At 49.9% G+C, this 18377-nt stretch overlaps 1 protein-coding gene across 1 annotated transcript; it reads left to right on the forward strand.

The window, feature by feature from the left end:
• The first annotated feature begins 391 nt into the window (after positions 1–391).
• On the forward strand, positions 392–16860 carry KRT80 (keratin 80). Its single transcript, XM_009472420.2, has 9 exons — positions 392–1210; positions 4748–4962; positions 10204–10264; positions 11241–11336; positions 13877–14041; positions 14553–14678; positions 14774–14994; positions 15354–15409; positions 15500–16860. Exons 1-9 carry the CDS (start codon positions 884–886, stop codon positions 15700–15702), a joined length of 1470 nt encoding a protein of 489 aa, XP_009470695.1. The 5' UTR covers positions 392–883; the 3' UTR covers positions 15703–16860.
• The last annotated feature ends 1517 nt before the right edge of the window (positions 16861–18377 follow it).

An 18377-nucleotide genomic window follows, 5' to 3' on the forward strand; every position in this document is an offset into this window, starting at 1 on the left:
AGGAGCGGGAGTGTAGTGGTCAAAGATGGGCTTGGACACTTCTGAGATCCAACTTGGTGTCTAGAGGTTTTGAAGGTCTCTGTTGTTGCCAGACCAGGTGACCTCAGGACTCTTGGTCCCCACACCCAGGGGTCTCAAAACCAGACTGATCATCCCTAAAACACCCAGAGCACCAGAAGCTTCTGTGATGTGCCTGTGTGGTCAAAGGAAGACCACGAGCACCTCTAATCATGGCGCGCTTGAGATGCGTTTCCAAACTCCTACCCTTAGCCAATTCAGACTCTTTCTTTATGATTTTAAACACCTCCCCAGAGAAGAAAAAAAAAAAAAAACAGCACAATTCCTTCCTGCAGATTTTGGCTGGAAACCAGTCACGGGCTGAAGCCAGGCTCCGTGCGCCAAGTGCCAGTGCAGCAGCCGTGCTCAGAGCCGTCCTCCCTGAGCCTGCTGCAGCCCAGCACCTTGGATTCCTTTCTTCACCATTTAAGGATGAGGAAGGCAGCTGCTCGGGGCCCAGCGAATTACCTGCGAGGGATTTGTTTTTGCTGTGAGTGCCTATGCCCTCACCACACAAACAAGCTCCTGAAGAAAGGAGGGTACAGAGAGAGGAGGGAAGGAGAAAAAAAAAAAAGCCAACAGGTTGATCTGGATTACATCAACGGTTACACCCTCCTCCGTTTAATGAACATAGGAGAACAGGTGCTTGTAATTCATTAGCCAACCCACGAGCTGAGGAGACAGGAATTAAGCCGACCAAACTCCTCAGCGTGCCACTATTCTCCTTCCCTTTGAGGCAGCAGCAGCGAGAAAACTTCATCTCCTTTTTTTCCTCCTCCTTTCCCTCCCTTCCCCTCCCCTCGAGCTGCAGAGCCACAAGCCGAGCATGACTAACCCTTGCAAAGCCTTCACCAGTGGCTCCCTCTCCTCTTGGGAGGTGTCAGGGAAGATGAGCCGAGGAAAAGCAGCCGGCACGTCCCCGGATCGCCTGGGCCGCTGCAGTCCCAACGGGGTGGCCAGCAATGGCTGTGGCGCTCTCAGCCTCCACGGAGATGGCGAATACCGATGCTCCTCTTACCCCTCCTTCTCCATCGACGGGAGACTCCTGGCCCCTGTGCACCTCGATATCGACCCTGACTTCCAAGCCATGCGGCAGCAGGAGAAAGAGGACATCAAGTTGCTCAACAACCAGTTCGTGACCCTAATTGAGAAGGTAAGGTGAGCTACTGAGGACCACAGTGCAGCATGGGGATGAGGATGGTGGTGGGGAAGCAGACACTAACCAGTCTCTCAGGAGACTTCTGAAGGCCTTCAGCTAACCATTGCCAGGCTCTGAATATTAGGCTAATTACCCAATTAGTTATTCCTTCAGTGCTATCTGTTTTAACAAGGGTTAGCATCACCTCTAGGTGAAGCCGGGCCGCATCTGTGGTCAGCAGCACCAGGCAGCCTGTGCATCTCCTTTGCTGCGCCTGTCACCCCATGGGTCCCTGGGGAGGACAGGCAGCTCTGCCCTCGGGGACCCTGCCCTGCCTGAGCAGCAAAGGCAGGGCCACGGAGGCACGGTGCCGGACAGAGCAGGCCTTGGCTCCCGGAGTGGACAAACAGCCACGGGCGGTGACGCTGATTAAGACAGCAGCTCAAATTCTTCTCCAGTTGCTAAAGAGAGCTGGAAATTCACCTCCATAGCAGCGTGGTGGGCAAGGGAGACCCCCCACCCACCTCCCTCCTCTGTGGTTTTTATTGCGAGGGGTTGCATGCTTAGCCAAGAAAGTGTCGCTTTCATCTCTTAAGATCCATGAGAAGGCAGAAGGTTTTCTCAAAGGAAAACAACTCATCTAGCTGAGGCAGGTTTCTGCAAAGCCCTGGTGCTCTGTAAACAGATGGTAATCTCCTAGGAGGATTGCTTCACTGCAGTCTACAATACAGGCGCTCAATGCCAAGCTACTATGGCTTGGGATTTTTTTTTTTTGTTTGTTTTAACTCTACCTCTAAGAGGACCTGAATTCACACTGAGAAGGAGAAGGGCGGGGGAACCATCTCCCATAGCATCTATCTAAACTGAATAGTTGTGAACCACCACCACCTACGTGTGGAAGCAGGCGCACAGCGGTACCAGGGGGCCGACCCTGGATGCAGGGGCATGGCAGCCTCCACATCTGGGCTTTTCCAAGCACAGATCTTGGCAATGTGAATTTGGAGAACCCCTGGTTTGGCAATCACCCAGGTGGGTTGTATTGCACGTGCTGCAGGACTGGTCCTTTGGCTATCCAGATCGAGAGGTCGGGGTTTGTGGGATGTCAGCCCTGCTCAGAAACCAGACCTCAGCAGAAAGGATGGGGGTAGGAGAGATGGGACAGGACCACGCAGTGACAATACGTACGTGAGCCAGACCACATGCACTAGCCTGTTCTGTGCAAACAGCGATGGAAGAACTGAGAGAGCCTTCAAGTTTCCTGATAAACCCAATCTGGTGGCCGGCTGATAAAAGTGTGTGTTACAGGGCCTGATGGACAGAAGATACAAACACCTCACCTTAGTTGGGCGGCTTTGACTTCGGTGCTAGCAGCTTCTGCGCTTAGCTTTGAAGGCTGCAGCTTCAAGTGGTACATCAAGTGGCAAACTTCAGCCATCTGCCTCAGGCCCTCATTCCAGAGGAAAGTAATGACACTTCCTTGTCAAGGAGAACTTGCCTTTTTAATCAGGAATTCAGATGGTCTCAAGCAGCTAACTCCTCAGATAATTGACCACACTAACTTTAGGAGTTTGTTGCTGATGGTTTTCCAGGAGGCTGTTCCAGATCTGCTAGTATTTGTTTTCCATCCAGATATGTCCAGGTGGAAGACAGAGTAAAGGCAAGTCATGGAGCCCCTCTTTGAAGCCCTACCTTTAGCCTGAGCAGCACAGAGGTAGAGGCCCCGAGGACCAAGCTTTGGTCACTTCTGTGTTCAGGCATGGTTTTCCAGGAAATGAGGCCATGTTAAAAGACTTTGCAAGGAAGAATTTCTGCTAAGAGGGATGCTGTATAAGGAGCCAAGATGTTAGCGGTTCAGCCCAGTGGATGGGTATGGTTTGGGAACAGGAAAGAAACTGAAGAGTTTGGGGGAGGGAGAAAAAGCGCAGCTAAGGATTAGGAGCAAGTTCAGGAACTGAGACTTGATTTGAGGGTCAAAGATGGACTTAGAACAACAGCCAACGCATTCAGTCATTGACCGTCCAGCACCAAACGGGGAAGCTGTCTTAAGATGAGAGGCTGTTCCCTACAGCCAGCCCCACAGGTTGACCACAGTCCCGTGGAGGGATGCTCTATCACAGTGCCCAACATGCTCAGACGGAGAGAACAAATGGCCCAATTGGCTCCTGGTAGCCCCGGAGGCCACTTACTTGTCCCTCTTGCAAAGCCCCTTTCTGGCTCCACTGCAGAATCCTCCTCTGGTTCTCAGCCTCACGCATGCATATACACACAGTGTGCCACTGGTTTTGGGCCAGGGCAAAACAGCCCGTCAGCAGACTGGACTACTGATGGGATGTCTACGGCCATGAGTTAAGATATTGGGAAGAGAGGATTAGGTCTCTAACAGCGAGACCTGGAAGATCCCAACACTCACATCCCTTCTGCCGAAAACTTACTGCGAGCATAGGAGTGCTTTTGCTTTGCTTGGCTGCTCTCTGCTCCTGCTTCTCTCTCTCTGTTCAGACAAGAAGCATTTTGGGAAAGATGCTGTCTCTCACCACGTGCATCTGTGCAGCGGTCAGCAGCTGGGAACTCTGCCTCTTCAATGCACTGATGCTGCTTCGGGCCACAGAAAGCTAAAGTCAAAGCTGAAGGCCAAGCAGGTCAAGGCCTGATAGCATCTGCACCCCACTGCTCACGCTGCACAGGGCGTAGTATCGGCATTGAACCATCTCCATGGTACAGTGGAGAACACTGTTGGAGGCAACTCACAAATTAACCAGCTAAAACGTGACTGAAGGAGTTCAGTTTTGTTCACAGAGCAATGAGAGGTAGCAATTAGATAATTAATCGAAGCTAGCCAAGAGCTTTGAAGATGAAAACTGTTAAGCATTGAGCATTGCTGTTAAGATTGTGAATATTAGGAAAGAAGAGCGCCAGATTCATCAAACGGTGGGCGGAGGAAAGCGCAACGTATCCTCTCTCAAGCAGACAGGCGCATGCACACATAGACCTCACGTGGAGCCTGTAATTATTTTGCTTATTCTCTCGAGTTCCCATAGGCCTTGTCTATGTTGCTTTGCAATACAAACCAGGACTCTGATTCACTACTCAGACTTCACCATGGTGTAATCCTACAGATTTGAGAGGAGTTATCTTTGTTTGTGCCAATCCGAGGCAGTAAACGTGACTTCCATTCACCCTGGACATCTGTGCATGACCTGTGGTGGATTTTCAGCCTTTGCTTCAGTATATTGACAGGCAAAGGGGACCAGTGTTGAACGGTTCTCATTTTTCAGTGACTTAATACAAGATGTTCATTCATTTTGACGTGAACATGTTCTATCAAGAAATTAATTAGTAGGTAACATGTAAAACTTCTAAAGTTCCTATAGGCCTCCATCCCCAGGCCTAATTTTCAGAGCATTTCTTGTTCTTACCTGGAAATCTCTGCTGATTCCAGCAGCTTCTCACTGCTCTGAAGGTCTCCAGGTCGATCTCTCCTGCCCTGCCAGGAGCAGTCAGCTTTGCTTTTGGCTGCTGGTGTTACTAACGTCTCCGAAACCTCTTCTGCAGGTCCAGTGCTTGGAGCAACAGAACAAGATCCTGACGACAAGGTGGAACTTCCTGAAGGATCAAGACAATACCCACTCCGAGTCGGACGTGAAGGCCATCTACGATCAGTACATGAGCAAAATGAATCAAGAGATGAAGGCGCTCAACTACGAGCAGGAAAATCTCGAGTCGGAGCTGACAAAGGTCCTGAGCACCATGGATGATTTTCGGAGCAAGTAGGTGTCTAGCCTAGCTGGCTGTTACCAGGGGGAATGTGTTTGCAAGGTATCAGTTCAGCTGTGCGCACAAAGAGTAGCGTGGGATTGATTTAACACAGACAGCCTGTTACTCCCAGGAACAAATTCCTAGTGTGCTGTGCACAGAACTGTGGATTTGAGAAGTTAGCATCCTAGCCTCTTCGTGATTCACTAGAGATGAAAGGAAACCCATAAAAAGCAAAATACCAAAGAGTGCAGGGCATCTGAGAAATGCCTCAGGCTAGAGAGCAGCTCTGGAGAACAGTATTCTCGGGAATGACAGCCACTAAGAACAGAGAAATATTTATTCTCCACACTATTATCACAAGCCAGAACTTTCTCCCCAAACCATTTTATGGACCTAGGCTGCTTAGTATTAACAAACATCCCTTCCTTTCCCCCTTCACCCCACAACATTTAATACAAAATTCTGCTGTGACCAAAAACTCAGGCTTTTACCCAGAAAAACTCTTGACAGAAAATATTGAGGCAGCTGAAAGTTTAAGGGAGGACCAGCTGCCACGTGCTTATCGCTGCTTTTGCCAAGAGCTTTGAGATCTTCAGATAAGAGCATTTGAGATGTGCCCTGGCTCATTCAAGAAGACAATGCTTTCCTTATTATCGGTGTCATTTGCATACCACAGCCGAATCCACAATTAGATACTTTCCCTTACAGTTACACCCATCTGCCTACACAAGACCTCTGGAGTCTTCCATGCTGATTTGTAGCAGAGCCATGTATGGGCACTGTCAAAACAGAACGGTGATGCTAAGGGATTACCCCTCCGCTGGCACTGACAGACATCGCTGTAGTAGGAGCCCATACCTGCTCCTGATGTACAAAATGATGCATAAATAACAACAGTGCCCTCTCCAGAGAGTTTAGCCCAAGGATCTTAAAGCTCTTTGAAGACTTTGATTAAACCAGCTACTCAACGTGTCTGCAAATTAGGGGAAGGACCGATACCTCCACTTTACAGACGTATTAACGGAGACATGGCGGTTAAATGGCTTACTCAAGCTCATGGAGCGAGCTGGTGGCGGAGCAGGAATAGGAACTAGGAGTTTGGTTCTTGACCTTATGCTGAAATCCTTATGCTCAGCACCCTTCAAGAAGTGATGCATTGATACCCAGGTGCCTAGAAAGCCCTAAATTCCTCATGGTGGGTGTCTGTCTGCTCTTTATTTGGATGTTGCTTTCACTACAACACTTGGGCTCGCTGATGCTTGCTTTGCTGACAGGTAGCAACCCTGAGCTTGGCTCAAAGCCACGACAGGGACTGTGCCATTTACTCCCTGCCCTAAAAAGATCCAGACCTGTCATCCCTCTCTGGAGCACTTGGTCTTCCTTGCAGTTCCCTGAGGGAACATCTCCTCTGTGGCCCTGCAGTTATAAAAGATACTTCTTGGCTTATTCCCTGAAAGCCAGATAGGAAAATGGTTGGGGTGGTAGAGAAATGTCAGATCAGTCACCCATATCTGCTCTCACAGTTTGTACTCAGTAATTGCCTCATTAATTGCCTATGCCTGGCACTTCATTTTTTTTTTTCAGCCTGATTTCTTAAGGATAAAGGTGCTTACACAAACAGGCTGTGTGTTTCCCCCTACCTTTTGATTTTCTTGGACACTTATTACCTAGCTGGACAACAGGATAGACATGATAGGGATGCTACATCCCTCAAAATTAAAAAGAGAGACTGACTAGAGGCACAGGACCCATCCTACACCCAACACGCACAGAGGATAAGGATGCGGCATGCACAGTACTAGACAGCAGAGAATCCACAACGGGCACCAGCTTATGACTAGCCCAGCTATTGGTCTTGAGAAGAGTTCCCGCTTTGTGGGACTACACAGCCACAGGAAAAGAGCATTCAGAAATGACACTGCTCCTCAAAGCACTCTCCCTTCATTTGTGGAGCCTTCCCCTTCTGCTTTCTCCCATTTCTGAGCTGCAAGGCACAAGCAGCAAATAGGCAAAACCCACCCTGTCATTGGGTGCTGTTAACACCCAAAGCCAGTGCAGGTGGATTTCTGCGACAGCGACACTCCACCGTGCTGCTCCCAGCGGTTAGTGATTCATGGGGAGAGAACTGCTGCTTCTGCTGAGCCTCCTCCAGGCAGCGATCCAACCCCGTCCTAACCCACACTGGCTCTGTTGAGTCCTGCACGCCGCCTTCGAGAAGGCTGCCTCAGCCCTGTTGTTTTTCTGGAGCAAATGGTCTGCCTAAAACATGCAAATTTTGGAGGCGTCCAACTCCTGTGGAGGTTTCTCTTCCCAAAGGAATTTTTTGGGGGGAGGAAAAGCTAATAACTACACTGGCACATTTAACTGGTGATGCTTTCATCCCTGCTGCAGCACTCCAGGCGTAATGCGCCATGCACACAGTGACCACCCAAGCAGGCTGCTGCCACGTGTGAAACCTGCCTGTCAGTGCCCCTCTGTAAGGCCCTAATTTGTCCGTCTTTGCTATCCAGGGGCTGCTTTCCAAAACTCATACAGGAGATCTAACTAGCTAGAACACTTGCACCTCCTTCTCAAATTAGGTTGCCATTGACCAGCAATTCCCAACGCAGAGAAGGATGGAGAGGGGACAGGGAAGCGGGTTGGAGGCTGGCGCAGGATCTCAAACCCTGCTTCTTTAGGAAATCAAGCTGAAAAAACAAATACTGAAACATACCCGAATAGGGATGACTGCCCAGAGGTGCACATCGGCACAAGTGTTTACTTCAGCTCCCCACACGTGCGATTTGCACGTGCAAAGACCCATCTGAATGAGAAGGCAGGGAATTTTTGCCTGTGCTGACCTACTCTGGTGTGGCACTGGGGAGATACTGCAGGAAAATATGGGGCATACAGCCCTTAGAGGATCCAGTTCTGAGATCCAGGGATTGTGTTAGTCAAATCTTGCCACCCGAAGACTGGACAGTCAACACCCCTCTACCTTCACCCTCTCCAGTTGGTTTGCAGCTACTTTCTGCCCCGTTTCCTTGCTCTGCAAGAGGAAGAGTGACTTAATATCATGCCACCAGGCTCAGATCCATCCCACCACTACATCTTCACCCTAAAGTAGTCTTGAAGGCACATCCAGAGAGGAACATAGCCTGCCTGAGATTTGGTTCACCTCTGATTTTGCTTCATTGCCTATGGAAGGAGCCCAAGGCGACCAGACTCCCATCTCAAGCGTGTCTTAAATGCATGAATCGAGATGGGATGGTTTTATGCCTTAATGCATGACTGCTTGAGGATTATCTCTAAAGAATAAATGCTGTAATGTGTCTGTGGAATGCTCCATCCCCATGTGAGTCATCTCCCGGCCGCCAGGTCCCTCCGGAGCCGTGCGGTGAGCACGTTTGGCTGGCTGGGCCTGCTCTCTTTCAGTCAGGAGTGTTGTTTGTTCAATATGCAAGCTTATGTCAGCGCCCGGCAATGTGCGAAGCTGCTTCGGCAGGCTGGGACAGACTGGGATTGGGCTGAGATGCAATGAGGATGAAGGAAGAGTGGCAGGCTGTAATTAAGCTCAGTACACAGTTCCTGCCAGCATGGCTAACATTCCAGCTAAAGAGCAGAGAAACCAGACAGGTAAAGCTTGTTAGCCACGCTACCTGGCCTTATAAAAGCAGGCAAGAGAAGGGTGAGTTTAACACCACGGGGGTACCCACGAGGAAGCTTAGAAGCACCTAACTGTAGGGCCTGTGCTGGTCAGATCCCCTCTGTGCCCCCACTATCCCCTCCGTGGAGGGAGCAACAGCTCCAGGGAGCTGCTTTTGATGTTTCAGGTCAGCTCCTGAGCATGACTTACCCCCTTGCCCTGCGATGCGATCCCCCGTGCTGCATTCCCAATACTTTCTCTTCCTTCTTTTCCTAGGCACAGCTCCTCTTTCTCCTAAAGGTTTGTACAACAGCAGGGAAGGCTCTCTCAAGTGTAACCAGAGCGATGATGCACCAGACCACCAAACAACAGAATATGACTGTCATTCCTGATTTTATCATCACTCTGTTAGGAGAAGCCATTTTACCTCATTCCCAAAGATCTCGGCCTTCTCTGCAGCAATTTGGTGACATCTCTAAGTAGCACCGAAAGGTTTAATTCGCAGCCTGGAAACGCTATGAGCACATTAGGCTAAGAGGAGCCTGAGGTATCATGGAAGAGCAGGGAAGCCATGACCTCCCTGAGCGCACAACCTGCTCTGGTCTCCAAAGAGCCAACACTCCCAGAGCATGCCCAGCAGCACAGTGGGAGATACCCAACGCCCATCACACAACGCTCCTGCATGGCAAACGAACCAACCACTGCTGGTCACACACCAGGCCCAAAAGAGACTGTGGCTTCCTGGTCAGATACCTGCTTTTAGCAACAGCAGGGCTAGCCACACGCTTGTCCCAAGAGCCAGCCAGGGTTGGTGTATTCCCTAAGCCACCTTCTTGTGCCTGCTGCTGGCCATCAAGAAATGCATTTGCCCCTGGACTAAGTCTTTGCTATCCTGGTCCTGCCTTATCAAGCCTGTTTTTAACACCTGCGGGGCTGGCTCCTCTGCTGGATATTTAGCCATTAGGACTCCACCCTACCCCGTTCGGTTTTTGTTACCTTTTGCTTTGTGGGCACTATTTTCCACGAATTGCTTTGCCAGGTCCTGTGTTACTTCACAAATTGTTCTACATTTAGGATAGGTTATGACACCAGTCCAATATTCTCAGAATTTTCACAAGCCAGTTTTCTCCCTTGAGAAGACTCTCAGACTCTGGAAATTAAATGCTGAGGATACCTGAAAGAAACAGAAGAGGAAGGCTTAGGGTGAAAAATTAGGAGTCTTTGGGCATGCGACTGGGTTTCACAGAGAATAACTCACCACACCCCACTTCTCCATGCCTACTCTCTCTTTCTGTGGCAAATGTGAGGTAACCTGAGGTTGCTTAGCCCTCAAATTAAATTAGAATGAAAGCTACCTCCTCTCTACTCTGGGGCTCTTCAGACTTAAAGTGCTCATGGTGTTACTACAGAGCAGCTGGCACGTAGCCGCTTGTTATCTTCTCTCTTGTCCAAGATGCTCACACCTAAGAGATATCTCTGCTTGCTGTCTAAAGTATATCAAGGGGGTGGGACATCGTAGGAAAAGTGGAAAGCTTTGATACCAGTGCTTTTTGGGGCCAGCAAGACAACCTTAAGCATCCCAGAGGCTTTCACCGTGTGCAATTTCTTACTGCTTTTCTCTCCTTAGATACGAGGATGAAATTCGCCTCTGTAGTGGCATGGAATACACCTTCATGGAGCTCAAAAAGGTCAGTGGTGCGAGAAGCTTTTCATCTGGACGGGCCCTACACCAGCTCTGGGGAGTCACAGAAGAGCCTGGAGAGGCAAGATGGTCCAGGCTCAGCTAAGACAGCTAGCTCTGGACTGAGTCCTTGTGCCACAGATGTTTTGCGGGGTAATAAGGTCTTGAGGAAGACAGCAGAGCGGTGAACACAGTCACCGTTTCAATAGGAAAAGTACAAGTGAGGCTGGGCCGCTTGTGGTTACAGAAAAGCCCCGTGGCTCCCCAGCCACGGTGCCACTGCCCTGGGCAGACCTGGCCTGGGGGGGCTGCACCCCCGGACCCTCCGAGGCAACGCCTCTCCTCCCTGGCATGTTTTCTCTCAGAATGACACCATAGGTTGGAAAAGGCTGTAAATTGATAAATGTGTTTGCTTTTGTTTCCTATTGCACGGCCACACCCTGTTTAAACATCCCACCCCAGGAACAGCTGTATTTGAATATCAGCTGAAATGGGAGGCTTTGCACACAGCATTTCCATTAAAAAAAAAATCCAAGGTGCAGGAATGCAGGGTATTATTAGACAGAGGAAACGTTCTCCGCAAACGATCATTACAGCTAATTGCATGTTTTCCCTGACACACTCAGCAGCCAGTAAGGGCAGTTCTGGTGACTTCTGTGGATGGCATCAGAGTTTTCAATAACCCATGATTTTTGTGGTGAACAAAAGATGAATGGGTATGGACCAGCCCTGCCTGTTTCCTTCTCCACCCTACCTCATTTGAGACTTCCACCAAAGTGCTCACCAAAAAAAAAACCACCACACTTGCAGAGGAAAGAGGTGCACAAAGGAGCCTCCCTACTTGTAGAGGAGAGCAGTTTCACAAGTACTTGCCAATACGTAGCAAGCAGGACACTTGCTGGGGGAGAGGGGGCAGCGGGAACGACTTCTTGCTCCAAACTAAAAGACAAACTGCTCATTAATACGCTTTCCATCTCCTGCAGGATTTAGATGTGAGCTCCTTGCACAGAACTGAGCTGGAGGTAAAACTCAATGGGCTCCAAGAGCTGATGGATTTGAAGAAAACCATCTACGAGCAGGTAAAAACGCAATCGGGAGAGCGACCCTGGCACGCACGCAAGCTATATGCAAAAACGCAGCATTTTTGTGGGCAGTTCCGCCACAGAGAGGGCACTGTTCCAGACCGACAGCAAAATGAGAGCTTGTCCAGGGGAGTTGCATGGTGTTACAGACAACTATTTGATGGCGTAAGGTAGGGTCTCAGGAGCTAATCCCCTTTTTTTAACTAAACTAGCTCCGTTTAAAATTTGATCAGGATGTTCCTTCTGCCCCACAGCTCCTGCAGGGAGGCTGCTGCAGCGGGTCTCCCCTCCTAACTCTCTAACTCCTAATTCCCCTAGGAACCCCCACCTAACTCCCGAGCTGGCTGATTTTGGGCTCAGCTCCTAACCCCCTTGAGACCAAACACCCCAGGTCAGGAGCAAGCTGAATATCATTCGATTCAGATTCAGAGGAAGGGACCACAACAAAAAAAAAAGACAAGCTGTGGTGAATCTGGGTGAGGTCTGGATGCTCTTTAACCCAATCCAACATACTCCATTTCCACTTAAATGAGAAGTATGATGAGGTATGAGACGTCAGGTATGATTTCACCAAGGGGGAAGGATACAGAGCCTTCAGACAAACCCAAAGGCTGCAGCGTGCCTGTATCTACTCAAACAGGGTGAAGCAATTACAGCCACTTACTCAGAGACTGTAAAATGCTACCAAGCAGGCTCAGCAGTGTTTTGGGAATACTAATGATTTATCTAAATTCTACCAATATAAGCAATTAAAATGCTTGACAGAAGAATGTTAACATTCCTTGTGGGGAAACTGAGGCACAGAGAGGCAGAAGGACCTGCATAATATCAGACCTGCATTAGAACACATGCCCTGCCTGCAACTAACCACGAAGCCTTACTTTCTCCAAAATTATTATTATCCAAGATTATTCCTGGTGCAAGGCAATTCACAGGGGTAGTTGGAAATCAGATCCTGCTGTGAGGATCTTCTTGAGCTGATTTCCTCCAGGTTCCACACTGCTATCTTGGCAGCAGGCTGCTTTTTTTTTTTTTTTACCGATGCTCCATGCAAAGAAATTACTCTCCACCTCTCTCTCTGCCCTCTGCTCTCAATAGCTTGGGTTTGGGTCAGTAATTTTCTCGCCTGTACCTGTTGATTTGACTGACATCAACGTATAGGCACACATACCCAGGGGAAGGGCAAAGGAGGAAAACTTTGCTTGACAGCTTTGCTCACAGCATGTTGGTATGAATCAGAAGAAAATCCCTGCCTCAGTCCTCATTAATAAACCACCAGTTTTTTTTTTTTTTTCCCTGGCAGAGGATGCTCAAGTATTTGCAATAAACATCCATTTTCTCATATAGCTATTAACCTGCTCAAAGATTAACAAAGAGGCTCAAGGATTAAACACCAGTGGGAAAAAAATACACTGATAATCCTGCTCTTTGGAAGAGCGGTGGGGTATTTTTCTGTTATTCGTGAATCACCATGTCAGGGTGCCCTTTGTTTCCCCAGCCAGGGGAAGGCAAAGCAAAGCAGGCATACAAATGCTTCTCTAAAGAGATTAGAGCCCTCAGCACGAAAGGAAAGAACAAAAACATCAAGATGAAAGGTAAGAGATGGGGAGAGATGTATGCTGCTCTCTTAAAACACTGGTGTAAATCAGAAGCAACTGCAGAGGTACTGAATAAGAGCGACAGCCCTGCAGGACCAGTCTGAGACTGGGGGGAGCTGCCAAGCGAACGTGTACGCCGTCTGCTCAACATCAAGTCGTGTCTCGCCTGGATACAAACCACCCAGGAGCACAGTTTACAGGCATGGATTAAGGGTCCTTTTTAGGTTCACTGAGGGGAGTCGGCATTCATCATTGTTTGGCTCCTTTTTCTAAAGCTGTGACCGAGTCAGCTAGCAAGAGCAAATATCCCAGTCGGTGATACTGCAGCTTGTGTGTGCATGTTCCCGCTTCCCCATGCTGGCTCGACTCCCCGGCACATGAGAGCAGCTCTGGGGAGGGGAACAGGTCTGCCAGCGATGGATGTGCTCAGAGAAGGGTCCTGTTTCTCCCTTCTCTAACTAGACACAAAGCAGACTATAATAACACAATGGCAGCCACAGCCTCTCTAGATACTGAAGCAGAGCTCAGCAAAGACATCTGTCTAGCACCACCAGCCTGCAGAATGATTCACGCTGCTCTATTACTCACCCAAGACATATATGCCCACCATCTGAATATTGATAGATATTGAAGCATGATCATCAGTTCAATTAACCTGCTCTTGATGCAGCACAAATGCACTATTTTGTCAGACTCTTAAGAGATTGTATCCGAAGGTCCCAAACCAACACCCTAGCCCGAGTCTGGATTTTATGGAGAAACTAATACCAGCTTCCAAACTTCAGAGACTGAAAACCTAGGAAATCTCACCATCTCCCACTGCACGTGGAAGATGCTTTGCCTGGCTAAGCACAGCAGGTCTGCCAGGGTTCAGTTCTCTCCTGGCTTGTAGCTTTGTTGACTACTTGGTATCACAGTCCTATTCTCTTTGCTATTCAGGAGCTCGAGGGGCTGCTGACAGAAATTAAGGACATTTCTGTTGTACTGGGAATTGACAACGCATGCAAACTTGATCTGAGCAGAATTGTGGAAGAAGTGAGGGCCCAGTATGAAGCTCTGGCTCTTCGGAGCTGGGAGGAAGCCGAAGCACTTACCAGGAGAAAGGTATTTGTCCTCTTATCTGATTGATACTGGGGAGAGGCAGGGAAAGAAGAGGGAGAGAGATCAGCCTAGAAACTACAGGAATCAGCAAGGTGTGGAGGGACAGACTACACCTGGGAATGGAGGGAGGGACAGGGTGCTAACCCAGATCAACTCCTCCTAACTCAGGTGTGTAAATTAGTAGTTTCATTGCTCTAGGCTCTCCACACTGCCAGTGGAAAAAGGCAAGGACATTTCCCAGCGGCAGCTTGTCCCACCTAAGACGCAAATGACCTTCCACTGGTGCCTCCTGCAAACAGAGCAAGAACGTGATTAACCCCAAGAGACAGTGTGCTCTATGCCTGGCACAGCTACAGCCAAAAGAGGATAAGAGAATGAGCCCTAAATCCTTCCACACACCCACTATTTTTCCCCAGTTAGGTGCTTCTCCTCAAGGGCAATGGGAATCCTTGCAGATTCCTTTGCTACAGCAGAGGAGGCACACAGATAACCCACTCTTCCATCTCTCCTGCAGCTGAATGAGGGAAGCACCCAGTCGGGCACCTACGGGGGTCACCTCCTTGACAGCCGACGGGAGATCGCAGACCTGAACATACAGATCCAGAAGCTGAGGTCCTGCATTGTGTCCCAAAAGAGCCAGGTGTGTCGTGGGGTGGATGACAAAACTCTGATGTATAGGTCTGAAACTACAACACACCTAACGCCTCCACCACCCTTTTCCCTTTGCAACACCAGTGCCTGTACTTAGAGGAGCATATCAAAGAAGCAGGAGAGCATGGTGAGATGGCCCTCAAGGATGCCAAAGCGAAACTGGTCAAGCTAGAAGAAGCCCTACAGAAGAGCAAGGAAGATATGGCTCATCTGGTGAAAGAGTATCAGGAGCTGATGAACATCAAGCTGGCCCTGGACGTGGAGATCCTCACTTACAGGAAGCTGATGGAAGGGGAGGAGAGCAGGTAAGCTGGGCTTCCTTGTGCCTGAAGAGGGGAAGGGATGCACCCAAACACCTAGGGAGAAAGCAGACATCCCAAGCTTTACATCTAGTATTCAAGGTTTGACCAAAGAAAGAACCAATCCCAGCAGTCCCCGTACAGTTCAGCCCTGGTTCCTGCTCTGACGTTTTCCTTAGACTCTCCAGATTGGAGGGTTCCAGCACTTCTCTAGATGATGCTGTTGAGTTAGCCTTCATGATCCAGCCATGCACTTGGCTCTACCCATGTAGCCCAGCTCACACAGGCCAAACTCCCATCCTCTATATCTCTCTGGCACTGCAGAGGTTAATATGTGTCCTCACACTCTGTCCTTGCATTCACAGCATGGAGCAACCGATACCCACAGTCATCAGCACCGTCCACTCCAGACCAAAGCACCGTAAGTGGTTTTATTCACACAGCTTGGTAAAGCAGAGTGCGAATGAAATGTTTCTAACCTCCCCCCTCTCATTCCCTCCCACCCCGGCAGTTTCTGCCAGCACCTTGAGAAACTCCAAGCTGTTTGCAAGAGGAACAGGCAGCACCAATGGTAAGATGAAGCCAAATGGAGACAGCACAAAGGTATGGCCCTCTATAAGCCACAGCGACAACTCCGCGACACCTGAAGCAGATGCCTTCATCAGCGGTGCCCGGCCAAAGCTCAGTTCCCTGCCCACCGAAGAGTGCTCCTAGGAGAAACGGAGCCCCACGGCATAAACACAAAACCCGTTGGCATCTGTAGCCAAATGAGGCCAAAGCACTTTCTCCTGAACTCAAGCCAACGTCCAAGGGACAAAGGATGAGAACCCACTCCAGGCTGTCTGTCTCTTTTAAGTGTGTCTTTACAACATCCCAGTTAACATCTTTGTTACCTGTTACAAGCAGAAACCAACCCAGGATTTTAGAGACTCCCCCATTCAGATACCCACACCAACACCTTCCGCTCTAGGTCGGTTTCCCCAGAGGATTCGCATTCTCAACTTTTGAGATCTACCTATAGGAAACTTGGCAGGAGGGGAAAGTATTGGTACACAAGCTTTTAACACAGCAGCCAGAAGCCATCAGCCCAGCCGTTCTACCAGTATTACAAAACCCTTCTCTCTGCTCCGTCCCTGCTCTGTGCATGTCCGAGAGGCGTTCGCTGGTGCTGCCTTCCTCCGAAAGCCACGTCGAGCTTTCCAAACTGAGCTGGTGGGGAGATGCAGGTGGGTTTGCAACATCTGGATTTGCATATCTGGTGACAAACGTGCTGGCTGTACTGGGGGATCCTTGGCCACGTCAGAGTATTTAAGAGATTTTACTGCCTTTTGGGTAGCCCCTCTTTCCTTCCCATGCCACCAAAGCTAAAACTCCTCAAAACTTATTGTCATAAGCCATCTCTCTAACAGAGAGCCTCGCCTGTCTCACCTAAAGGCACTCCAGACCCCACACACAGTGGTGCTATGTTCCAGAAAGGGGATATTGGTTCCCATTTAACCACAACAAGCAGGACTTGTCTTTGTATTTATTGAACTTCCACAGCAGCTTTTACCTTACGCCGGCTGACACCAGCCAATGCACACCAGTCACGTCGCACCAAAGCTACTAGAGCCAACTCTAGATGCCATGTTCCCCTGCGAGCAAGGCAGAGGGGATGCTCTGGCCTCAACACAGACATTTCTGTGGCCCTCTTGCACAAACCAACATAGACAGTGCCCTGCAGTATTCTCCTTTATGAGGCCAGGCTCTGGCCTCAGCCACTGCCACGCCGCCCCACTTGAGTTCCCAGATTTTGAGTTCACGGGAGGAGTTGTAATAGTCTCTTGGCATATTTCCGTTGCGTGCATCGCAGTATTTCCACATTTCTGTAGGATAGACAACTACCATAGCGTCTATGTAACCAGAACACCGGCTCTCCGGGGTTACGGCTGTTATAATAAAGTATGGAGTGTCACGCAGAATGCATTGTATTGTTGGTTTTCTCCGAATTTCTTACCACAACCCACCTGAAACAGCGATTCCTTCCCCAGTTGCCAGCAGGTCTCAGCTGAGGGCTCTGGCTAACCTCTGGCAGCCAAATGAAGCTGAAATTGCTTCCCGGGTAATTTGTTTGGTCCCCATCCCCAGGAAGAAGCACACAGGGCTGGAAGGGCAGACGCGGAGCCAGCAGCCAAGGCTTTGGGGAGCTCACTGCTGTTCTGCCACCAGGCTCCCACAGGGCTTTGAACCACAGAGCAGCTCAAGCATGTTTCAGGAGATGAAGGGTTATTCCACAGGCCATCACACTCTCACCACCGGACTCATCTACACAAAGCTTCCCCTTGCTAAACTCCCCCTGCGCCTCTGCAAAGGGGAACCTCTGTGCACCTGGGACCCAAATCCATCCTGGGGAACCACGCTTCCATGCAGCCCCTCATTTCAGAGGTGCCCTTCCAGAGCACAGGGGTTTTCTTGGTGCTCCTTGCTCAAAGGGACCTGCCTGGGAGATCCAACACAGACAAGGCCCCCAGAGGTGCTAGAGGACCTGAGATGGGAGCATCTCTGCTCTGCTGTTTGCTCCCCACCTGAGAGAAGCACTGTGCTTTCAGGGTCGGCTCAAAGGGTACGGGGGCAGAGGAGGGGACAGTCCAGGCCAGCAGGAAGTCCCCACCTGTTAAATCCAGTGTCTCAAACTGGCAGGGATGGGAAAGGGGGGAGCTACGAGTGAGCTCCCAGTCGTACAAGCCATTCCCAGCTCAGGAGGAGATGGCACTTTAGTACAGAGCTTCCCCTGGAGGCAGGACCCAGCAGAGCCCTTCGCCGAAAGCCCTTCCAGCTGGAGGAACAATGCTGGGTTTGTGCAAGGCTGCACGACACCAAAGGTGCGTGAGGCCCGGATGAATGACTGCTCTGAGCAGCCTGGCAGCCTTGTAAGGCAGGGTGGGGCTGAGGCTCCGGGAGAAACACAGAGCTAGTGTTGCCCAGAATGAAACCTGAATGAAGAGGGAGGGGTTGGGAGCTCTGAACATTCAACTCAGGGGAACGGGAGGAGAGGGTGGTCAGAAATGTGTGCTCACCGCCAGGCTGCAAAGGGCACAGCCTCAACAGCAGCCCAGTCCTGCAAGATGAGAGTTTCTAGCTGTTTCCCTCCCTGCCATACGGGGTTTTGGTTTGGTTGGGGTTTTTTTTTTGCTGCTTCTGAGCCTTCACCACCCAGGGGACTGGGAGAGAGCCCTGAGGCCAGAGCAGGGGACTAGGAAGCTGGACTCCTGGGGTTCAGTTCACTGTTCTAGGACCCAGGAGAGAAGGACCCAACTCACTATTTCACTCAGTCACTTCACTGCTCTGTGCCTCAGTTTCCCCACCAACAATTGGCAAGTGTATATCATCATACCAGGACAATGATTTTA

The sequence above is a fragment of the Nipponia nippon genome, unplaced genomic scaffold, assembly GCF_047370975.1.
Source record: "Nipponia nippon isolate SJK-2023a ecotype South Korea unplaced genomic scaffold, ASM4737097v1 scaffold_35, whole genome shotgun sequence".
NCBI lineage: Eukaryota > Metazoa > Chordata > Aves > Pelecaniformes > Threskiornithidae > Nipponia > Nipponia nippon.

What these genes read in the sequence shown, in the direction of transcription:
- KRT80 (XM_009472420.2), top strand. Translation starts at nt 884, where the DNA reads ATGACTAACCCTTGCAAAGCCTTCACCAGTGGCTCCCTCTCCTCTTGG. An exon ending in CCTTCATGGAGCTCAAAAAG is followed by an intron (nt 10,265 to 11,240) that starts GTCAGTGGTGCG and finishes CATCTCCTGCAG; the next exon opens with GATTTAGATGTGAGCTCCTT. An exon ending in TTGTGTCCCAAAAGAGCCAG is followed by an intron (nt 14,679 to 14,773) that starts GTGTGTCGTGGG and finishes TTGCAACACCAG; the next exon opens with TGCCTGTACTTAGAGGAGCA.